This window comes from Numida meleagris, chromosome 1 (assembly GCF_002078875.1).
Source record: "Numida meleagris isolate 19003 breed g44 Domestic line chromosome 1, NumMel1.0, whole genome shotgun sequence".
Taxonomy (NCBI): Eukaryota; Metazoa; Chordata; class Aves; order Galliformes; family Numididae; genus Numida; species Numida meleagris.
The window spans coordinates 164,658,949-164,684,218 of record NC_034409.1 but is presented as its reverse complement, the minus strand read 5'-3'; the positions used below and the strand labels follow the sequence as shown (position 1 = coordinate 164,684,218).

The 25,270-nt window shown below is 40.9% G+C and overlaps 1 protein-coding gene across 3 annotated transcripts in view; it reads left to right on the top strand.

The window, feature by feature from the left end:
* ENOX1 (ecto-NOX disulfide-thiol exchanger 1) overlaps window positions 1-25,270 on the top strand; it is a 370,285-nt gene that overhangs the window by 267,224 nt on the left and 77,791 nt on the right. For all 3 annotated transcript variants that reach the window (XM_021375265.1, XM_021375256.1, XM_021375246.1), the window contains 2 exons: window positions 3,178-3,411; window positions 16,568-16,780. In XM_021375265.1, the coding sequence (XP_021230940.1) occupies window positions 3,178-3,411; window positions 16,568-16,780 (447 nt within the window). The remainder of the gene's footprint in view (window positions 1-3,177; window positions 3,412-16,567; window positions 16,781-25,270) is intronic.

The window sequence follows — 25,270 nt, the reverse complement described above, 5'->3', positions numbered from 1 at the left end:
TGGGTGTAACATTTGTCATGGTTATCAGAGTAACTGCACCACAGATCCCTTCATGACTACATCTCTGGGGACAAAAGCACAGAATTGGCCCCTCATTAGTTCAGATCTCCAGGCTGAAAGGGCCCTCACACTATTCTTCTGTTTTGTCTCATTGGATATAGCATATCTGTAATTCTCCCCAACATCTTGTGACTAAAGCTACATGTGGCCTTCTTGGGGAAAAGGTAGTGTGCTCTCCTCTGAGTAGAAGAAAGTGGAGCAAAGCAGAGGAGATTTTATAGTAACAAACAATCCCCTTGTTTGCATGTCTTCACCCCAAGCTTGTGAACCTTGGAAACCAGATCTGGTCTGGTTCATACAAGTTTTTGTCACCTTCTGGCTTTGAGGGACCTGTGAGACACTTGGCGTGAGCTTTCCATCTGGTGTTCTTTCTGGAAAATGAAAAGCATACCTCTTCCTAACTGACAGGCTACTTAACTCCACAAGAGGTTTGAAAGGAAAATGTTAAGCAAAAAGCACCCAGATGGTTTGTTTTGGAAGGTGAATGGAGTTAAATGCACCCCACAACTGATCATGAGTGGTGTTCCTAGGGGTCAGTACAGGGGCCGGCTCTGCTTAATATCTTTACTGATGGTTTGGACAAGGGGATTGAGTGAGTTTGTAGATAACAACGAGTTGAGAGGAAGAGTTGATCTACACAAGGAAGGCTCCACAGAGGGATCTGGATGAGCTGTATCAATGGGCCGAGGCCAGTTGTATCCGCTTTAAAAAGACCAAGTGCCGGGTCCTGCACTTTAGTCACAACAACCCCATGCATCGCTACTGACTTGGGGCATAGGGAAAACTGCATGGAGGAAAGGGGCCTGGGGGTGTTAGCTGACAGCCAGCTGAACATGAGCCAGCAGTGTGCTCAGATGGTCAAGAAGGACAATGGTGTCCTGGTTTGTATCAGGGAGAGTGCAGCCAGCAGGAGCAGGGAGGTGATCATCCCTCTGTACTCAGCACTGGCGAGGCCACACCTCAAATACTGTGTTCAGTTTTGGGCCCCTCACTACAAGAAAGACATCGAGGCCCTGGAGCATGTCCAGAGAAGGGCAGTGAAGCTGAAGGGTCTGGAGTACAACTCTTACGGGGAGTGGCTGACGGAACTGGGAGTGTTCAGTATGGAGAAGAGGAAGCTCAAGGGAGATCGTGTTGCTCTCTACAACTACCTGAAGGGAGGCTGTGGTGAGGTTGGGGTCAGTCTCTTCTCCTGTGTAACGGTGATAGAACTAGAGGTAATGGCCTCAAGTTGTGACAGAGGAGGTTCAAGTTGGATATTAGGAAAAATTTCTTCTCGGAAAGAGTGGTGAGGTATTGGAACAGACTGTCCAGGGAAGTGGTAGAGTCACCATCCCTGGAGGTGTCCATGAAACATGTAGATGTAGCACTGAAGGACATGGTTTTGTGGGCATGGTGATGATGAGGTGATGGTTGGACTAGATGATCTTAGTGGTCTTTTCCAACCTTAATGATTCTATGATTCTATGATCACTATATATGAGGTTATCTAATGTCTTTCACATCATCTCATGTATACTGTAGCATAGCCAATCCTTTCTATTCATACAGCAAGATGTTTTTACAGCAGTAAAACAGAGTATGCCTAAATACGCTTTTTTGCAAAGATGCTCCTCATCTACTATACAAACCTTAACTTTGCTGTCCCTGGAGAGAATTCAAAGCTGAGTTTTAACTTTAGTGATGAGGTGCTGAAGCTCTTCAAACCACACACAAACCGCATGACTGAAAGGTAGGTTCTTTTGGATTGCTGTTCAAAAACAGCAAACTTCTTTTTTCCTGCCATTTTGAACAGGAGCTTCCTGTCCCTGGGGCTATTTCATGATAGTTGTAGTACTGAGTATTTCTGAAGAGCCTCGTTATGTACCAGTTCTGCCCAGAGTTCATACCCACAGCATCACCCACATGATTTGAGAAGTCACTACTGGGCTGTTCTGCTTCTGCAGCTATGGCAGCATGTTGACATGGAGAAATCTGAGCTAGCCCTGTGCAGACTGATTAATTTTACCTGCAGCTGAAGGCCTGTTTACAGCTTTCTGCTTGGTGCTCTCTCACATCTTCCCTGAATCAGCATTTTAAAAGTCAGAGTAACTGCTCTGTGAGTATCTTTCAGCCTTGGAAATAAAACTTGAGAAAAGATTGGTGCCTAGCATATGTTCTTCACAGGATGGCCATGAAAGGCTCCTTTTATAGCTTTGGTGTGATTTGTTCATCTTTTGAATGCAGCCACGGATTTCAGTTCAGAGCAGAGCCGTGTTGTGCTGTTTTACAGCCCCTGACTTAAACAAAGCCATTACAGCCTGCTAGCTTTAGCATATGATGCATTGATCAAATTATGAATATGTAGATCTCTAAAGATTAGATGTGATAGGTTATTTGTTCTGAAAGAGGTCTTGCAAATGTCTGATAAATCTTTCCATGGTCTTAAAACTGGTTTGAAGAATGCTTAGCTTAATGTTTTTATATTATTATTGACTTTATATCAGATTAATTTGTATGTGGTTTATGTTTGCTGCCAGATTATGTGGTATTTGCAATTAGGAAGCTTCAAAATTTGAGATCTAGCATCCACACAGGTATGACATCACCTTCTTTGTGGCTCAGAAGTGTATGTAATACAATTTTCTCATTCAGCTATGGTCATGATGTTATTAATGTCAGCCTTTTCCCACACTTCCTATTCCACTAGTGGTCTGGACAGCAGCACTAAACCATACATGATCTGAACAGGAGAAGGGAAGAAGGACTTTGCATTCAAACCAAAGTAGATCCTTTTTTAGTGGTGGCTTTTGTTTAGCTGCCTTTTCCTTTAATAAATGTTAGGATTAGTAGTTGGAAAAATGACATATTTGGAAAGGCTCATGAGCAGGAATGTAGCTTCTGTACCTTTGGGGCTACTTTTTCAGCTCATCTATTATGTTGATAGGTGATGCAGAAAATTGCAAGGAAAAAAAGTGGATGAGTGTTTATCTTCCTGTGAAAGCACAATGATCGATAGATACTGTGTAGATAAAGGGGAGCATGTGATTGTATATATCAGTTGCACTTGAGGAGGAAAAAAAGAAAAAAAATGAGCAAAGAAGTCCTGCAACAGTTAGTTCTGCTTGTTGATTTCAGGTTACCGCATGAGATTAGGATCTAGCACAGACAAAAAGGATTCAGGCCGCCTTCATGTTGATTTTGCTCAGGCAAGAGATGACTTTTATGAATGGGAATGCAAACAAAGAATGCTGGCCCGAGAAGAACGCCACAGACGTAAAATGGAAGAAGACAGACTGCGCCCTCCTTCTCCTCCAGCAATAATGCATTATTCCGAACACGAAGCTGCTTTGCTGGCTGAAAAATTGAAAGGTAAGCAGCATTTGATACTTTGCAGTGCATTATTCCTTAGGAGCAGGAGCCATCCAGAAGTCAGAACATGGGAGGTGATTTCTCTCTGACGTATTTCATTACTTGCCCTGTTAACCTTCCTCTAATTCCTCTGCCATTTTTATGCCAGTCATAATGATACTCACCCACCTGCTTGAAATGTATAACACATGTCCATCCGGCTGTGCTTTAGCAGCTGGAACACAACTTATAGAAAACTAGATGGTATTCTTTCTTCTTCTCTGTTGATGTCACTGCCTGCTCTGGAAAGGTTCTCGTAATAAGCCAACCTGTTACACACATCTTTCATATTAAGGGCCTGTTTTTTAAAATGCTTTTATTTCATTGAGTGATATTTTGTTATATTACATGCATGTGACTGTCCAAATTCCTGGTTTTTCAATTGCTCTCGTGAGCTGAATTTTAACACACTCTTCAGATGCAGTGGCACAACTTATCTCTGACACACACCATCCATTCTTTCATTCTCTCTTTAGGGAATTACATGTGCAAGATAATGTATTGTTTTGTTATGTGTTTGCTTGCTTGTTTGCTTCTTCTGTGTACACTCAATGACTTAGTATTTCACAAAAGTGAAGATTTCTGTCTTTAAAAGTTAACATGCAAATGAAGAAGCAAAGAAATAAAAATATTCATAGTAAAGAAATAATTTTAAAAGTCAAGTAAACAACTCCTCATACCTCTTAGAGTTGTGTTGGTTTTCATTCAATGTTTAGCAGCTGTGCTTGGCATTCTTTTCCCACGTGGTGGCCAAGCACGTTACTTTGCTGTGTGCCAGCCAGGTCACAAGAAACTGTGATTCTTGCCACTGTTTTGGAATTACCCAGATTAAACGTAAGCTATCTAGCTGTCAACGTACTGGCCTGTGTTCTAACTCTGAAACGTGTTTGGGAAGCTGCTGGAGAATAGTGCAAAGTTTTGCATCCTTGGAGCATGGAGCAGAGATGCACCCTACTGTCTCTTTGAGTACTGCATTTGTCACTGTTACATCAGTTGGTTGCTAGTTTGGCTAACTAATATTCTGTCTGCATACACTCCTCTATTAACTAACTCTTGAAATAACTGGAAAATGGTTAAAATAATGCAAATGGATTGATAGGCCGAGAGGAAAAGAAGAATGAAGCCCAAGTATAAGATTTTTTTATTTCTTACCAGCTTCCAGTCCAGCTCCTCTAAAGGTTATACAATACAGTAGTTTTAGATCCATCTGTTCCCAGAGTCTGTTTTCAATTGAATATTTTAGGAGTTAATCTTTTATAGGGAAGTTTTTCTTAATGTAGTAAGGCCTAGAGGTTTCCTGAGCTAAGCCAGAAAATACAAGAAGTCTGGGCAATTTCTTCCGTATGGCTCGTCATTGCTTGGGGTAAGGGAATGTAGGTTTCCGCAAGATGTTTGAGATGTCTATATTTAGAAAGGGTTTTCTTTTCAGTCTGGGAAGCTTCCATGCTTAATTAAAAGTTATTTCAAGTTTTTAGAGCTTTGGTTCTCTTGAAGGATGTTTGACCAGAGCAAATAAATACAGGAAATCGAGAATTCAAAATGGTAAGTTTATTTTTTATGGGTTAAAAATCATAAAAATCCAGTCAAATAACATATTGCAGTTTTAAGAACCGTGGGTCCTGTGTGACATCCTAAAAACAAAGGTAAAACTACACCAAAGATACATTTTTCATTGTGAGAAGGGGCAGTTCATGTCATCACATGTTTAGAATTTAAATGTGAGCTTCAGTGAAACAGAAGATATATGTATGTATACATACAGACATTTGTATATGCACATATTTATAAAACGTGGTGTCAGTATATCTATTCTCTGGGTGACACCAGATTTGCGTTGCTGCAAAGCCTGAACAATTCATCCTAAAGAAGAGGATCCAAATATAACTGCTCTTGACAGGATTTGCCTTGAAAGTGTGGTTGCTGAGCAGATGCCCTGCAGTTGTTTTCTTAAGTCATGACCTCCCCATGATACCGGCTTCAAAAGAGTCCTGAGCTCTGCTGCTAACTCATGAGGTAGAGCTGCAGGTCCCCAGCATGCCGTTTTCAGCTCCTGCAGTGCCTTCAGAACCTCACTGAGCAACACTAGCTGAAAAGCACGCCAAATAGCTAAACATCTGTCATCCCAAGACACTGCTCTGCAATCACAGATGTAGACAACTTGGTCTGAGTCCAAGGAACTTTTGTTGTCAAAATAACCTTGGAAATTCTTGATGGCAAAGAAATGTAACAGTGAGCTGAGATGAACTAGCCTCATCAGACAGTCTCCTGTTATAGTCTTTAGATATTTATTGGGTCTATAACAGAGGTGACAGTATCTTTTTTCACCTTCCACAAACTGCAGTACAAGACTTAAAGAAGTCGTCGTTTTTGTACACCAGACTTGGCTGGAAGTTCTCACCTTAGTATTGCCAGTGTATTCCTCTGTGTCTCATGTGCTAAAGCCACCTGGTATGGCAGTGATTGCTGTGGAGAAGAGTGGGTGATAGGCTGGAGAGGGCTCTTTTATGCTTGTTGGAAACAGAAGTTCATTATAAAATTTGTCCTGGGTAATCTCTGCTAGTATGAAGCTTCAGTGAAGTAACAACTGGATTCTCAAAATACAATGCCTGGTGGCTGGAGCTGGGAGCTGGGATACCTCCATTGTGTGTGAGGCCATGCATACCTGCAAAAGCTTGAGGGGTTATGACTTACTCTCCATTCCCCGCTGCCTGCAGCCTATCCCATATCCCTCTGTTTCTGTAAAGAACTTGGTTTGAACACTTGCTTTATGCAGAAATTGTTGGAACTAATAAGGGGAACTGTGGGCCAATACAATTTATCACCACTTCCCATTTTAAACTGTGTTGGACAGTGATGTTTAATGGCAATCTTTTTACTTTTCTGTTTCTTTTTTTTTGTCTTTCTTCTTTTTTTTTTTTCCTGCACTAAGGTCTTCAGGGTCCTGCAAATGCAATCCTTCATAACTATTTCCTTGATGACAGTGTGAACATTTTTTCTGTAGCTTATAGCCAAGAGTATATTCACTTTTCTTCTCTCTAAATGTATACAGTGTTGTTTATTTCCCTATCCACCTATTACATTTTGCCATTGCCACTTTTCACTATGTGGCAGTGACATATTGCCAGCATTTTGGGGATAGGTCTCATGAATCTGAGCCAGTAGCTCTAAAAATTTAGGCCCGCAATACTAACTCTTGTTGATTAAATGCTTTTTGAGCTGCTCTGCATTGATAATTTGTGAGTGATGTTTTCTGTTGGTCACAGCCAGAGCCGAAAGAGGGAGAAGCCAAGGAGATGATAGTTCATAGAAAGGGGACATTTACTGCATTGGGAAGATGACTTGTCACAAAATACTTGATTTAAATGTGTTTAATGCATTCCCATACAATGTTTGCAAGCCTTCTTCATTGGTCACAGCAGATTTAGCACAAGAAGGCAAAAGAAAACTGAGCCTGTATTATCGGAATGAAATGAGCTCCTGCAGTCAGAGTAGATAGGTAACATGAGGAAGCTCCTGTTCATACCGGGACTATGCTTATCAGTTCTAGGTTTGTACCATTTATTTCACATTTGCAAGCTAATTGGGAAGATAAAACCGCTACTTAATTTATTTTGCAGGATAAATTATTTTTGCTTGGTTTTGTGGGATGTTTTGGGTGTTGTTTTTTTTTTTTTGAACTTTTAAACTAGGACTCAAAGGAGAAAAAAAATTAAATAAAAAATAAAATAAAATAATTCTAATTGTTTAAAATGCAAAGGAAATTTTCACTTTTTCAAAAAGCGCTTTTCAACTCTGCCTTTTGAGTTAAATATTCCAAAATTGGACATGGGAGTGCAAATAATTTCAACAGACTATCATCTGATTGCCAAGGAATAAGTTAAAAGTAAGCATAACTCAGATTAATGAAAGTTCTACCTCGCTTTCTGAGATCCTCCAGGCTTGGATAAAAGTATGTGTTTCTTTGATGAATTATCTCAAGAATTTCACAGATGTGAAGTCTGGTAAACTGAAGTATTTAACTGTGAAATGTGACTGGAAATGTGAACTGTCTACCTTTAAAGGCCTTTGTGAACAGTCCTTTCCCAAGCCAACAAAACCAGCAAAATATTACGTCTTCTATGATTACATTATAAAAATGCAACCTTCTTTTCATCTGATTTGTTGCAACTTTTTTGTTTTGTGCATGTTTCAGATTTTGAGTCTTCGGTATTAAGTCAGTTGTGTTATCACTACACAGCGAGATGTGTCAGTAGATATTTGGGATCAAATTTGCATACTTTCACATCTGTTTTCCTGGATGCTTTATAAATGGCCAAGGAATGTGATGCCAGAGAATCACACAACCAGAGATGGGTGAAATCTTTTGTCTTTAAATGGAATGCTGCTGTTTACGTGGATTGGAACAAATCATTTCATCTGTATGCTTATGACATTTGTGTTTCCAAGCAGACCTTCAAACATTATGGTATTCTTAATCTGAGCATATTTGAATCATCTTCAGAAATCACTTCTTGCAAATAATCATAGAGTCATAGAATGACCTGGGTTAAAAAGGACATCAAAGATCATCTAGTTTCAACTCCCTTGCTGTGTGCAGGGTTGCCAACCACTAGACCAGGCTGCCCCGAACCACATCCAGCCTTGAATGCCTCCAGGGATGAGGCATCCACAACCTCCTTGGGCAACCTGTTCCAGCACGACACTACCCTCCGTGTGAAAAACTTCCTCCTAATATCTAACCTAAACCTCCCGTCTTAGTTTAAAACCATCCCCCCTTGTCCTATCACTATCCACCCATGTAAACAGTTGTACCTCCTCCTGTTTATATGCTCCCTTCAAGTACTGGAAGGCCACAATGAGGTCTTCCCGGAGCCTTCTCTTCTCCAAGCTAAACAAGTCCAGTTCCCTCAACCTTTCTTCACAGGAGAGGTGCTCCAGCCCTCTGATCATGTTAGTGGCCCTCCTCTGGATCCGTTCCAAGAGCTCCGCGTCTTTCTTGTGCTGGAGGCCCCAGGCCTGGATGCAGTACTCCAGACGGGGCCTCACAAGAGCTGAGTAGAGGGGGACAATCACCTCCCTCTCCCTGCTGGCCACTCCTCTTTTAATGCAGCCCAGGATATAGTAGGCTATATAGGATATAAACTTCTTCAAAATACTACATCTGTCTTATTTGCTGCAGGTAGTTAAATAGTTTCACCGTCTAACAAAGACATCTCTTCATATCTGAATATATATTTTTTTTAATATTTTGAGAAAAAGAGAAATAAACACCTGCAAGTCATATACAAAACCCTGGTATTTGCCTCCTTTTTAAATACAGCATCTCTTCATGAGCATGGGAAAGTTATTCATGTGGTTTTCCATTAAAAAAATATATAATTTGAAAAATTGAGAAGCTGCTGTTTTGCCAGGCACTGTATTATCCCCTGAAGAGAGAACAGATTGGAAATTTAAATAAATAGATGGCAGTTACAGTAGAGTGAACTAACTGGGGATGCATCTTGTGCAAGATTCAGGTAACATCAAGCCTGACAATCTCAGCCCGTGCACATCGTTTGAAATATAAACAACATTTAATTGCTTGGGAAATGGGAGGTTTCACTGAGAGGAGAACTGTGCTGCTGTCGTTCTTGGGCTGCACTTGAGAGCCAGATTTGGGCAGCGCTACAGACGTGGTGGCTTATCCACAAGGGCAGCTCTCACACCATGGGGTGCAGCTCAGTGCCAGGCGACGGCGGAGGGAGGCAAAGCTGAGATACTCCTAACAAATCCAGCGTGTGCCAGGTTTAATTGCTGCTGAAAGGCTCTGGGCCTTTTTTTAGCACTATCTTTTTTTATTAGTGGTATATCAAGGCAGAGACCTACAATAGACATGCTTCAAGGCTTTAGCGTCAAATCTGTTTGCGTAGCCTCCTAGTTTTTTAGATCATCATCTTCTCCTTCCTTCTTCCATATGCTACTGACATCTGCTGTGGCACTATACATCTGGCTCCAAGTGCCTCACGCAGGGGCTGTGAGCAGGCACGTTGCAAGGCTGGTTCTCTCTCCTGGCAAAAGAGCGAAAGGTGTGTTCAGCTGTCATTGCCCTGATAACCCAGTTCCCTGGGCACCTCACTCCATCAGCCCACAAGAAATATGTTCACTATTAAGTATATTACCAAAATCGCCCTCCGTCGCCTAATGTGTATTGTATCAATGCAAATGTTAAGGTTTTTGTACAAGCCCACTTGATTAAATGCGCAGCACTGCAAAATGACTTGAGTTAATTACTATGAACTGGCAAATTGCAGCTCACTGATCTGAAAGTTTGCGGTGTGATTTTTCAGAAATAGGGAGGAAACTCAGTACCTTCATAATTACTTCTTATTGGCAATAACAGCGTCAGCAGGATAAGATAATGGATCACCGTGTCTCACACAAAACACCCACCTCTGGAAGAATCTTCTGTGATTGAATTTGGATGAAGGAGTTTGATGATGCAGGGGGGAGTGATTTTTTTTTTTAAAAGATATCTTTTAGTAAATGTATATGTATATTTTTATCAAATCTGGTTTTAGCTAGTCATTTATTATATAACAGCACAAGTTTCTCAGGGATAGCATACAGTTAAGGCTATTTAAGAAATAGTAAGGTGGATGATTAATCTTTCTTTAAAATAGCCCTTTGGCAGTAAGAATTCGTATTCTCAGATTCTCACTTATTATACAGTGCCATTGGGTTAAAAACGTTATTAATCCCAAAAGTACCAGACTGATATGTGTGGTGCATGACACAGTTATATAAAGTATTTGAGCAGGGGAAAAAAAAAAGAAAGTGAGGGTAGCAGACTGGAGAGTTGCATTTCTAGGTCAGTGCAGGAGAAGCTCTTAAGTCAAGGGAAAAATAGGTCGGCATTGTGGCATCAAGAGTGGCATGTGCTGGGAAGCAGGTTGTTCCTGGTGCACAGGGGAGCTGGTTGGACTTGCCGATGAGTGATGTTACTGCACTTTTTCTCTGACCTGATCCACCCACTTTAGTCACCACTGGGGTTTTTCATTTTTTATTTTGAATTCGGTGCTTGCCGTTTAGAAGTCTTAGTTATAGGCCAATAAACGATCAAACCAAAAGTCAGATTAGCCTTGGTCAGACATCTTCTCATGCTGCAGTTATATGGAGTGAAGAAGTCTACTGGCTGACCTCTGCCCCTTTCTGTGATAGTGGGACTGGGCCCAGTTTGAAATTCTAGCGGTGGGCTGCGATCAGATGGGCAGCTCCAGGCTGGGAACACATCTTCCTCTGGCACAGCTACACCTGGCAGAGGACAGGCTGTCATTCCAAGGCAGGTAGATGGGACACACCCCAGGACATTTGTTCCCCCTCTACATACCCTATAGCACAGACATTCTCAGATGCAGGAAAAGCTTCAAAAGCTGTTAACTGCATTTCTGCAGGGCCAGGAAGTGCTTAGGATAATGGCACACCTACCCCTTTCCATCTCCTGCAGAAAAATACAATCATTAAGGCAACCTAAAGCACAGGCTATGCTTTCCACATGTAGCCATTAAGATAAAGAACAACAGTTCTGTCTTTTCAGCATCTCCTATTAGACTGTTCTAGTGGAACAAGGTTAGGATCAATAGGTAGCATGTGCTGACTTTAGACAATAGCATATCCCACAGAACAACACAGAAGGATTGCTAAAATTTGGACAGGCTTCCAGCACTGTGAATTATCTCAGGTACCTTTCAAACTTTTGAGAATGCCCAGCACTGGGAAGTGGTGATCAACAGCTCAATGTTCTGGATGGAGATCAGTGATGAGTGGTGTTCTTCAGGGGTCAGTACTGGGACCAGCACTCTTTAACACCTTCGTCAATGACATCAACAGTGGGATGGAGTGCACCCTCAGCAGGTCCGTAGATGACACCAAGTTGTGTGGTGCAGTCGACACGCCTGAGGGACGTGGGGGAGAAAGACTTAGACAGGCTTGAGCAGTGGACCCACAGGAACCTCATGAGATTCAACAAATTTAAGTGCAAGATGTTGCATCGGGGGTTGTGGCAGTCTTCATTATCAACACAAGCTAGGGGCTGTAAGACTAGAGCACAGCCCTGCTGAAAAGCACTTGAAGGCACTGGTGGTGATGGAAGCTGAACATGAGCCAGCAATGTGACCTTGCAGCCCAGAAAGCCAAGCATATCCTGGGCTGCATTAAAAGCAGCATGGTCAGTAGGGCAAGGGATGTGATCCTGCCCCTCTGCTCTGCACTGGTGAGGCCTCACCTGGAGTACTGCATCCAGATGTGGAGTCCTCAGTACAGGAGAGACATGGAGCTGTTGAATTGCATTCAGAGGAGGGTCACCAAAACGATCCAAGGGATGGAACAGGTGTTCTTCTGTGAGAACAGGCTGAGAGAGCTGGGGCTGTTCAGCCTGGAGAAGAGAAGCCTCTGGTGAGACCCGAGAGCAGCCTTTCAGTATCTAAAGGAGGGCTGTAAGAAAGAAGGGGACAGACTTTAGCAGGGGCTATTGTAATAGGACAGGGCAAAATTGTTTCAAACTAAAAGAGGGGAGATTTAGATTGAGTATAAGGAAAAAGTTTTTTATAGTAAGGGTGGTGAGGCACTGGAACAGGTTTCCCAGAGAGGTGGTAGATGCCCTATCTCTGGAAACATCCAATGTCAGGCGGGACAGGGCTCTGAGCAACCTGAGCGAGCTGTGGGTGTCCCTGTTCATTGCAGGGAAGTTGGACTAGATGACTTTTAAAAGTCCCTTCCAACTCAAAAGATTCTATGGTACTAACAAAGCTAAAAGCAATTGTAGCCCCAGCATTTGGCCTTACCCTGGCTGGAAGTCCAGCGTACAATGTCACTCTCAAAGTACAAAAGTATAAAGTTGGCTATATTTGATATACATATATATCCATGTAAAAATATTAAGGAGTGGTTGAATGGTTTCAGAGTGATGGATTAACCTATCTCCTTTCTAATGGCTAAGGCCTTAGAAACCATCACCTCTGTTGTGAAAGCGCGTTATGGATGTGCTTAACATTGAGAAACAAATACTCGGAAAGTTTCTGATTGCTCTGAGCTTAATTCTGCCCTTACACCAGGGAAGCTCCATAAACTGAGAGCAAAGTCATTGTTTCCAATGCTTTTACCCAGTTTGCTATTTGTTAGCAATTCATCTCATAGCTTTTTTCTACAAGGAATATGATGTCAGTTGGGGTTGCTTTCAGATGGTCAAACTGTGGGCAGAAAAAATGCAAAACATTTGTCAAAAATTGTTCCTTTTTACATAGAAATATCCCTTATGACAATTTCCCAGACAGCTCTAGGGATGCATTTTCTTTTTTTTATATTGCATTGCATCTAAGTTGTGAGCTAGGATTTAAGTGCCAAATATCTTCAGTTGACATAAGAGGAATTTGAAATATCTTATCTCTAGAGGCATGTGATGGATTCTAGCAGCACCTGGAAGTCGCTAGTGACAGACACCCAGCAAGCCGTCCTCAATAGATGGGTATATGAAAAAGAAACAGCATGCATCACAGCTTACAGCACAACTTGAAAACCCAACACACGTACACAAATGCTGTGTAGGTGTTCTGCAACTGCTGTACTTGTATAGTAGTTGGAATTCCTTGGACCAAATGTCAACGACTCTTGCAGAAATGGCTATATTTGAGCAGGTCACCCCAGGCTCCTTTTGCAGCCGACTGAGGAAAGCACATGCTTATGGGGCGCAGTTCACCCCACCTTCACATAGAGAGCTAGAGGAAAACTGGCAAAACATGCCCAAGAAAGGCCCATTTCTTTCCATTGACTGTACAAGCAGCCTTGGGCTACAAACTCAGAACCTGACATGAAGGAGATGGATTCTATCTTATTTTCTTAAAATATGCTCTAATTTGGAGGAGAAAGGATTTATGTGCAAGAAATAATCCACTGTGTGCTCATTTTTAAGGAACAATTACATATGAAAGCATGTCTTATATAAAGGAATTTATTTTAAGAGTATGTTTTTAAACAGTGTATATTTATGTGCATCTTACCTCAAGGGAATAATTTTGAAAAGAATTAGGAGGTTTGTTTTATTTTTTTAATGAATGGCTGCAATCATGACAGTTCATGCTCTGCTTAAATTAGATTCCATTGCTGCATTTCTTCTGCTATTTATCTACTAAATAAAATATAAATGAACAATCTGGTATAAAAATCTGATTTTCCAAGTGAATCTCTGATTGCTCAGAAAGAGTCACCGCATTCTGGATGAAGAAAATTAATTCACGGTGAGTTACCTTGTGCCAGCCACTCAGCATTTGGTTTTGGAATAGAAAAATATTTCTAACTTTTCTATTTCTAGAAGGTGAAATAAGGAAATTTTGAATCAGTAGAGAAAAGACTTTACTAACTAATGTGCTCCTATTGTGAATATATTACCCTCTGGCATTTGTTAATGTATCTTCTAATTATGTAATCAGTGAAGATTCTGATGTTTACCATTGAAACTTTTTTTTCCTGCTAGTACAGAGCCATGAATTAACTATAACAGCCCCACAGACCTCTGCAGCTCTCTGGCAGTATAGTAAGTTAAAAAAAGGTTTTCATCATGTCCTTTTAAATGGGTTGAATCTATCTAGCAGACGGATGGCATGTTTATGAACATCTCTTGTACACACCAACTGTGCCTGATGAAAATGAAACAAAAGGAGGAGTGTTTTCATTTCATGTAGATTCTAAAGCAAAGCAACATGGGGCCATGTATTGTGGAGAGATTAAAGTAAGAAAAAGGGAGAATGGCTTTGTGCATCTAATTTTCCTGATGCATCTCCATGAAGCATTTTTGCCCAGTTATGCACACAGTTTCATCACAGGTCATGGTGTACCTCTTCAGAGGTATTCTCAACTTTGACGTTCATGTCTCAACCTAGATAGAACAGGATAATTTACTCTTAATGGTACTTCGGTGTTGAGTGATAAGTAATGTGGGATGATACAGATAATGATGTCTACAAGGAAGAAGAAGAATATTTGTGTAGTTACTCTCTACTCACAGTCAGCCACATCCCCAGTGTTAACAGGCTGGTGCCATCCACAGAGTGACCTGACTCCACAGATTGTTGGAAATTGCATGCTAACATTCCCAAAAGCCCTTACAGGTTATTCTTATTGACTACTGTAATTATAATAAACATTCTGTTCTAGGAGTGACTTCTTGGCTGTACTGGATCTGTGACATCCAATTCCCATGCATTTCAGCAGGCTCAAGATTTTATCCAAGCTTAGAGTGTGTTTTCTTGCAGTGCGAGGAGGCTTTGCACAAGTTTCATTTACATTTTTTTTTTTTTCTGAGACCCGTATTCAGCTAATTCACTCATCAGGGACTCTTCATACATACCTGCCTTGTTTGCAGCCAGAAAAGCTAGAAAGTGGAGACTAATGCAAGGGAACAGTATGGAAAATTAAAGATAGCTGACTGCCTCTTCCTTCCCACAGACAATTATTTAATGAATGATGATGACGATTAATCACATGTTCGTGTAAACAGACATCATACAGAGATAGGATGTTATGATGCTCTTATTTTGCAGTTTTTTTCAGGCATCTTGAGTGAACATGCCTATCCAGCTGTGGCAAGCAAATCCCATTGCTGTAGCTGAAAGCATGTTTCAGTTAATAAGATGCTAAAGATCAGGCAATGTAAAATCTATTCTTTGCAAGCTGTGGGCGCAGAGCGTGTCACTTGTCCTCTCTGCACTTCAGGCTCCTTGCCTCTTAGGGTAGTGATTACTGACTGAGAATAAAAGCCCAAATCATCACTGAGTATTAGGATTTCATTATTTGCATGTGGAATGCAGAGTCCTACAAACCGTGTTCCACATTTCTGTATCCTCCAACACAGCTGGTTGGTTTTAATATCTTCCAATTTTCATTTTAAATGTCTTTTGGTAGGTTTTAATATTTTCCAATTTTCATGTTAAATGTCTTTTGGTTGGTTTTAATATTTTCCAGTTTTCTTTTTATATGTCTTTTGGTTATAATTACACTACCTTTCTATACCATAACAGCGTGCTTTCTCTTACAGAAAAGTATACCTACCATGTAAAATGCATGAAGAAATCTAAACAGAGAGGACCAGATGAGCCGTTTAAAATGATTTGTTGGGAAATTGAAGTTTTATAGAATAAAAATCTGTGGAAAAAGCAAGATCAAATTGCACAAAAATGCTTCCACAGGAAGACACTTTGTTGTAATAACATTTACTTGCAGTTCAGCCTAAATGGAACTTAAAAAGCAATGTGTCTTCTTAACCCCGACAAAGCCGGAAGTGTAATGGATGCTGTGTTAAGGGTCTTCTGACAAAGCTGAGAGCACTGTCAGAGGAAATAAGATTACTTGGGGAGGAGTGCATGAAATCTAGCTACTAGATTTTCCTGATCTTCCTGCAGAGAAATATAACTTCATTTACCTGAATGGTAATCAAAAAGCAGTACTCCATGTATTTGTCTGGATTCATTTGTACTCTTTTAAGAGAAATGTTTGAAACAAAACACAGACAAACACAAAATACAAAACAAATACAGACACATCATCTGTTCAGAGCAGTTCCTTGTAATTAATCAGTGCTTCAAGCAGGAATTGTTCAGATTAGTCATTGTTCATTAATTAAGGATGTGATGTTAGTGAAATCTGTTGACAAAAGTAGGGCTGAGCCCATGCTCCAAGACTGAGCTTTTGGCCAAGCTGATTAATGAGGACAAATTTCAAATTTCATTTTTTCAGTGGATCTGGTAACATAAATGTCTCCTCACTCTATTCTAAGGTGATTTCAAATTGCTGAACAGCTTAAGGGAGCTGTTGGAAAAGAGAGGAGTCAAGCCATGGAGGGTGGAGGCTGCTTTTTACTGTGAGAAAGCTATTAAAATGAACAGAAGGCAGGTCTTGAAGGGAGATTTCTGGAACTTCATATGGTAGAACGTGCTTCCTTCATCTGATAGAACAAGGGACCCAAAAGTTGCCCCAAACGGTATACCACGAGCATGATTTATAGTGATTTTAATGCAACACAGAACAGAAAATGTGCTCTCAGCAGGGTACTTATACCTGCAATTTAAAACCAGTGCTTTGATTGTTCTAGATGATAGCAAGTTTTCGGAGGCCATCACAGTGCTGCTTACCTGGATTGAGCGAGGCGAGGTGAATCGTCGCTCTGCAAACCAGTTCTATTCAATGGTGCAGTCTGCAAACAGCCATGTTCGCCGTCTCATGAATGAAAAGGCCGCTCATGAGCAAGAGATGGAACAAGCCAAGGAGAGTTTTAAAAATGCCTTAACAGGGATCCTGACTCAATGTAAGTAACCTCTTTTTGTGCAGTGGTGTTGTAGTGATGGTGGTGGTGGTGGTAGTGGTTTTTTTTGTTTGTTTGGGGGTAAGTAGTTGCAATGCAGTCATATTCTACTTCATATCCTATTTCATACTCTATGGCAATTTGGAGGAACAAGGACCATTCCTAAGAGCTTATTTCTCAAGGTGAGCAAAGTTTCAGTAGTTCTTTTATTAACAGACAAAAATGTGCTCTATGCATAATGTCTACCGTTACGTAGACGTAACACTTCAGGAACGAACCAGACAGAAGCCTTGCTGCTCTGAAAAAGATTGTGCCTTTGTGGAGAGAAGTGATTTATAACCTGTGAGATGCAGCTAGTTAACTAGGCCAATTACAGAATAGAGGACAATTAGGTTATATTTTTAGCGTGGGTTTAGGGAAAAGGCAATAGGATTCAGCAACTTTTAGGAATATATTCACAGCGTACCAGGCCACCTCCTCAGTAGAAGAATTTGCTGTACTGCTTCTGGCATCAGGACTACTCAGCTGATACAATGCCAGTATTAATTTGGCAGATAAACGGCCTTAAATATTTAGTGCTGGCAGCTATTTCCTTAGAACAGAAATATAATCAATGAAGTTGCCTTAATGGGATTCCTTCATAAAAAAGCAATCAGGATACTTGCCTAAAAGTGTTCTTCAAAGGGAGAGAATAAAGAGAAGAGAAAGAAGAAAGAGAAAAAAGAGAAGAAAAAAGAAATTAAAAAGAAAAAAAAGAAAAGAGAGGAGAGAATAAGAAATTTCACTGTTGCTGTTTTTAACATGTGTCTACAATATCTTTGGGTCCATCTCCTTCATCTAACTGCCACACTGTGAAATTATATGACGCTGCTCAAGCAAGAAGCTTAAAGATACTGAAATGGAGACTGGAACTAGCTCTAGTATGCAAGTTAAAAACAAAAACTGAGACAATTTACCAGATGGAGAACAATGCAATTGTTGTATTGCAATTTCCGAATTACACCCTTCATCTTTCTATAAATACATAAACCCTAAAGGCTTTTCTGCACTATTTTTCTGGTCCCTTCATTACCCTAGAAGTGATGGCCAAAGGCAGAAGCTTAGATGGACTTGCCCAAGCTTCCTGGATTAGGAAAACATTTTCCTGCATAGGTGATGGAGAGCTCAGTCCCCCAGCTCTAGGAAAACTCTCCTTATAAATTAAGAGTTTAGACTCCTGAACATAGGGAGGAAGAATCTGGGACAAAGGCACTTGATTTCTGCGGACATATGCTCAGTGAGTAAATTTTTTAAAGCAGCTAATTTGTTTGGTAATTTGCTAGTCAATGTCCTCCGTCTCAACTACTGAAAGGCAGTGTGAGGAGGAAAGACACAGGCACCACGCATGGCCATGCTGTTCATTTCACACCAGGGCCTCTGTGTTTTTGTGTGCAACAGCCAGCCCTAGTATTCAGAAATACCTTCTTTAGCTGCATTCAGAATAATCCCCCATTGTCAGCAGGCTGAACGTTAGTTAAATCTGTCTAAATTAGCCCGTTTGTCACCAACTGTTGTGGAACATCTGTCACTTGGAAATAGAGATCCCTGTAGTTTCAGGTGGAAACTTGCAGTTTGGCTATCTGGTTTGTTCCTGTAATGTGCTGAATGTTCAACGTACAGAAACAGAAATAGGTCTGGCTTCAAAACATGAGTCTCAGAGTGACGCAGTCACAGCAATGGCCTGGAAGAAGAATTTCTGGCAGATCTGGCCTGTGAGGACAAGGTCAGCAAAAATACAGGCTCAGAGAAAGGCGTTACATGCCATGGATTTTATAAGAACAAATTTTATGAGCTTTCCAGATGCTTCATATTGGTTATTTTATAAGCATCATAAACATTGGCCATTATTAGCATTAATGTCTTATTAAAATTCTCTGCAAACTTGTTATGAACAGATGGATGATGTTTTGCTTTACGCATGTATATGCCTAAGATTGCTAAACATGGAGACTGTGAAATGAGCTTCCTTTTTTCAAGAATTTTCTTGTATTTGAATATCTGAGGAATGTTTTTATGCCTCCTTTTCCATTGTTTTCCCACAGCCCTGTATAATGAGCTACAATATATCACTTAATAAGAATCTGAAAATACTGATTGTCCAAAATAGATGCCTGGTCTATTAAATTCTACAGAGTGACTAAAATCAGCTCTGCTGTTCTGTAGTAGGATCCAAAAGTCCAGTGTAATGCTTCAGCTTTTTGGCTATTAGACATAGATATTACAGTACTTTTAAAATAGTGTGTCATGATCTAAGTCAGATGTCCAACTCTGAGCTGACCATTCTGGGCCTTCTGTGCATCCAGCAGAGAAAAGTATGCACTTCCAGTTGATGAGTCATCAGACCCACCTGGCAGTACTCTTCCAGTGAGATGAATCATCCCTTGGCAGTGCCATCTATTCTCTGCTCCCCAAAGAAGACTCTGAGGGAACCAGCACCAGATGTCCAACTTCTACATGTTTAATTTGGAGTAGGCAGTCTTAATACAGAAGAGCATAGCATAAGGGTAGAGCTTGGTGTTAGTTATAAATGTCAGAATTGAAGCAATGTGTATTATGGGGAATGAAGAAGAAATACATTAACAAAATGGACTTGAAGTACACTCACCTGGAACGCATGCACTCTCTGTGTGGGTCTCAGTGTAAAATACTTTCTTATTAATGAGGTTTAGTGTGTCCAGAACATTTCAGTTTATTAGCCCAGACACTAAAGAAGTACAGGTACTGAAATTCCTGCTAACGTTTTCTTACTGTAGGTATTTAGAAGATTACCAAGCAGATTACCCCTAAAAGTTTGGGTCAAGTGTTAAGGACATGAATTAATTACCCAATAGATAATCAGCAAAATAAAGTGTATTGCCTTTGTCATACCACCAACTTACAGCCTCTGATTTAGGTTCGACAGGAGGTTTTGGCCTTCATATGGTGCATCTTCAGTTATTTAAAGGATCAAGACAGAAAGATGCCCATTACCTTCTTTTTATTAAGTTACTTAGTTTTTCTAGATTTGAATCTGTGCTTGAAATGTGGATCATTCTGTCTTCATGGTCTGATTTCTAAATTCTTCCACTTCACTTCCATAGCACTCCTGCATGTGACACTGCTCCCTGACTTTCCATGTATGTCCTTTTCATTTCCTCCCAAACCACCTTTTTAGCCTAAGGCTACATGTTGATCCTCATGTTTAAAGAGAAATGGAAGCCCTAGAGACATCTGCATGGGGCTGTTTTTCAGACTACACCAAAGCTGCAGTTCTTTTCTCTGAGTTTCTCATCTTTTATTGTAAATTTCATCTGCTTCTTACCGAGGTTTCAAACTCCTTTGCACAGTGTCCCTAGACAACAGTTTTAAAAGTACCTATTGGTGAATAAGAGCTGAAATCCCATGTTCAAACATAAATTTGGTATCCCAAGGATTAAATGAGGGGATGGTGGTGTCCCCAAATGCAGACAGATAGACAGAGTGTGTAATTAACAGAAGTGCTCCATGGCTGAGAACTGAGCAGCTAGTGATGCCTTCTTATTTGCTAATTTTTGTCAGTCTAATAGATGAATCTGCCGAGTTCTTAGACACCAAGTCCCTTTCAGAGCCTATGAAATAGTCTTTTGTGTACTGTGGAGTAAGAGTGAGAAGGTAGTTTCTCCTCAAGAGCTTCCTGGTCAGATTACATCTTTGTTATGTGGTGGATTTCACTGTCCTTGGCTTTCAGCAAATTTTGGTGCCTAATGGTCAGAACAATCTTTATGGAGTTATGATGTTTAAGCAACTTGAATGCTAGTGAAGGAACCGAACCTAAGCCTCCTTCCTTCCAAGAGTACGCCAAGTGGTGAGGGTTGGGTGCTCTGAAAGGGATTGTTGACATACCAGAGGGCATGTGTCAGACTTTCAATTGCAGTCATTTATTCCACTGTAACTAATGACAGATGTGTCCTTACCTCTTGATGGATGTGAGACTGCTCGAAAGGGAAGCCACTTTCCAGCAACCTTGGGATCCCTCTGTGCATTAGTTGGCATCAAGGAAGCATGCTGTGGGTTCTCACCCTACCTTGGCAAGCATTAGTTAGTTCACTGGCTCTCAATAAGCAATTTTTGAAAACAGGATGTAGACTTCTAAATCACTTAGACATATCTAAAGGTTGTCATCTCAACTTTTAGTCACAATGGCTAAATAACAACCCTAGTGGTGGCATTAGGAAAGCCAATGGCAATTCAGTGTAGCAATCCCCAGTGCCCCAGTATGCCATCCCAATATTTGCAGCAGACCTCATAGGCAAGCTACATGGCACTTTTTTTTCCATTTCAGCTACTAAATATTATGTCATCATAATAAAAAAGGCAAAACTGTTACAAAGTTTAGTACATTTTGTAAGTGAAAAAATTCAGTTCTCACTAGAACTGCAGGAGTATTTGTACTGAAAATAGATTTTGCCACTAACTGAAACCAAACTGAAATATTTTTCTTGGTACAGCTCTAACTGTGATCAAGGATTAATGCCATGTAGTTTGGAGCATCTTACATAATCTTAGAATAGGAGGATTCATATCTGTAGATAAAAGTGTCATTATTAATTCTTTTTAAGAGAAGGAAAGAGACAGCACCTGAGTGAGTCACTACTTTTGCCTGGACAACAGGCTGACTTCTGAGAGGGTCAGAAAAAGCACTGCAATTTTCATTATACCAGTGGTGCACCTTTGTCACGCAAGCCATGGTGGCAGCAGAGGAAAAGTCCATGTGTATGTGAGTGGTATCCCAGTTATGCGAGGAGCTGTGATCAGAATGACGTGCTGTGGTTCTCTGAATCTAACAGCTCCCACGTAGGTGCACTCCTGCACTTTCCTGATAGGGATGAGGAAGGATGCGAGGAGGCATCCAGGGCAAATAAAAAGAACCATCTAAAGCAAGTACATAGCATCATCAGCCAGAATTTCATGACAATTCTATGTGCTGTTGACTGCTTTTTTTTTTTTAAAATGATCCCAAGGTGTAAATGGTGTAGTCCATATCCACTCATCTTGTAGATATTCTGTCCATCTTGCTATTGAGAGTGTCATGGTTTTATGATTTTCGGTTATTGGTATTCCACATCATAACATCATGTAGTGGATATACCTGGTTCTCAGAAGAGAAGGACTACTACAGTCCCCACGGCACTTTGCTGCTTTGTTACCATTTTCCAGCCGGAGGGAAAAGATAAAAGCTCACAGTATAAAAACTTGCAGATCACGAGACCTCGTCCCTTTTTCCGCCGTCTCTCGTCTTGGCAGCACCTCGCTCTCTAGCCGTCTTATCATCGGTAGTAGAGTAAGGCCTACCTTGATTCTGGGACATTCTCTCTCTCTGTATTGGATTTATCAGCTTAAATTGTAATTATATTGTATTATAGTGTGTTGTTTTGCATTCCGATATTTTATTTAGTAAATTAGTTTGTTTCTCCTCAGATTGTTGCCGCTGTTCTTTGCTCTCAGGGCCATCTCCCTACCCTTTTCCCCTTTCCCCTTTTCCCAGGACGTGGGCCCGTGGGTCCCCCGTCCCCTTCGTCACGGAATCAGGCCTAACGCCCGTAAACCGTTGACAGAGAGAAACTAATTTTCACTCCACAATTCAATACGTAGAGTGCCTACCACCTCTTTCTGCTGCCAGTAATCTTGTTTGCTTTCTTATGCTGATGCATTTTATGTAAAATGTACATGGAGGTAACAGCAAAGAGATACACAGCTTTTGGTTTCTGAAACCAAAGAAACCTCAAATTGGGAAATTATGCAGTTTATCTACTTAACTTGTTGCTTTTATTCATGGCAGGACTGTGAGGCTAAATACACCTTTGTGTTGACTCAGTAGGGCTATTCATGAAGAATCAAGGAGAAAAACTCATTTTCTCCCTCCTTGAAAAGATCAGGATTGGCATCTCAGGTTTTCCCACCCTCCCTGCTTAAGGACCTTAGCAGTATATTACAGTATTCTGACATTTTATCAAGTTATTGAGAGTTACCCAATATGATTCAGTGTCTTTTTCCTTGTTGATAAACTAACAAAACAGTTGAAGAGAAATAACTCTGAAGGGAAATCATGGAATCACAGAATCATAGAATGGCTAAAGTCAGAGAAGACGTTAAAGATCATCTAGTTCCAATCCTTTGTCATGGGCAGGGCTGCCACCCACCAGCTCAGGCTGCCCAGGGCCCCATCCAACCTGGCCTGGAGCACCTCCAGGAATGGGTCACCCACAGCTTCTTTGGGCAGCCTGTGCCAGTGCCTCACCATTCTGAGTAAAAAATTTCTCCCTAACAGCTAACCAAAATCTTCCCTCTTTTAGTTCAAAACTGTTCCTCCTTGTCTTACCACTATCAGACCGTGTAAAAAGTTAATCTCCCTCCTGCTTTGTAAGGTCCCCTCTGTTACCGGAAAGCCACAATGAGGTCACCCCGAACCCTTCTCTTCTCCAAGATGAACAGGCCCAACTCCCTCAACCTTTCTTCATAGGAGAAGTGCTCCAGCTCTCTGACCATCTTTGTGGTCCATCTCTGGATCCACTCCAACAGCTCCACGTCCTTCTTGTGCTGGGGGCCCCAGGCCTGCACGCAGTACTCCAGATGAGGCCTCACAAAGGCAGAATAGAGGGGTCAATCCCTTCCCTCTCCCTGCTGGCCACCCCTCTTTTGATGCATCCCAAAATACTGCTGGCCTTCCAGGCTGCAAGTGCACCGCACTGACTCATGTCCAGTTTTTCATCTGCCAGAACTCCAAAGTCCTTTACAGCTTGGCTGCTCTCAGGTTCTCCCAGTCTGTATACATGTCTATGATTGCCCCAGCCCAAGTGCATCTTGCACTTTGGCCTTGTTGAACTTCATTAGATTCACGTTGGCCCACTTTTCAAGCCTGTCCACATCCTTCTGGATGGCATCTCTTCCTTCTGTTGTATCAGCTGTACCACAGCTTGGTGTCATCAGCAAACTTGGTGAGGGTACACTCAGCCCAATATCTAGGCTGTTGATATAGATGAAAAGCACCAGTCCCAAGACAGAGCCCTAGGGGACACCACTCGTGACCGGCCTCCACTTGGACATAGAGCCATTGCCAACCACCCTCTGTCTGTGACTATCCAACCAAATATTTATCCACTGAATAGTCCACCCTTCAAATCCGTATTTCTGCAAATTAGAGATAAGGATATGGTGTGGGACCGTACGAAAAGCCTTGTACAAGTCCAGGTAGATGATATCAGTTGCCCTTCCTTTTCCACCGATGTTGCCACTCCATCATAGAAGACCACCAGATTGGTCAGGCATGATCTGCCCTTGGTGAAGCCATGTTGGCTGTCTCGGATCACCTCCTCATCTCACATTTGCCTTGATATATCTTCCAGGAGGATCAGCTCCATGGTCTTCCCAGGTGCAGACATGAGGCCCACTGGCCTGTAGTTCCCTGGGTCTTTCTTTCCCCAGTTCTTAAAAACGGGAGTGATATTTCCCTTTTTCCAGTCACTGGGGACTTTGCCTGACAGCCACAACTTTTCAAATATGATGGAGGGCGGATGTATTCTGAACACACTGAATAAAATTATCCTTACTTCAGGACTGCTCATTTTCATTCTCTGATCTCTCTGGATATGATTTAATCTGCTTTAACATTATCAGTGCTGTCACAGATATAATCTGAATTTTAATATTAAAAAAGGAATAAAAATATTAAAAATCTTTTTGAGCTTTTCTCAAAAAGAGATTGGAATAAGTTTTGTTTTTCTTGTTATAATTCCACTTCAGAACTTCCTCTTTTACTTTAGAAAAGGTAGCATTTTCACTGACACGTTGGTGATTACTAAAATTACCATCTTATCAGATTTGCTTTAAATACAATATCACAGTCCTTTTTCCCAATAATCTTTCAACCTTTTAGTATATTCCCTTAGTACTATAAATGAAATTGGTTTCATTACAGACATTGTAAGCATGCTAGTTAAAATTCGCTTAGCAGTCAGACTTTTTATATGCATTCATGTTTTCTGGGTATTCTTTCAATTGCTCTGCATTAATAACAACTTTTAAATGGATTTTCATGCTCTTTAATTGTTCAGTCTTACAGTCTTTCTTTCTTTTGCCAGTGACTAATTCAAAAATAGGAGCTTACTTTATATGCAATTTTTAGGTCATCATTAAGCTCTTTGTGAAAAAGATTGAGTCATATAATGTGTTTTTACAGTGCAGCCCAGATCTCAGTTGGTGTCATAGAGTGCCACTATAATATAAATAAAAACATTAATCATTCCTGTCATTAGTTGCTACTATTGCATTCTACTTTGGTGTACTTCTAAAAAAAAATTAAATACAAAATAACCTCCACAACCCATCCTGTACTTTTTGATTAGCTCATTTAGTAGGCATGCTGTTTGCTTGCTTCTATACTGATAATTTGTCCAGTAAATCTCAGCTGGGTATCTCTATTCTTCTTTACTTGTCCTC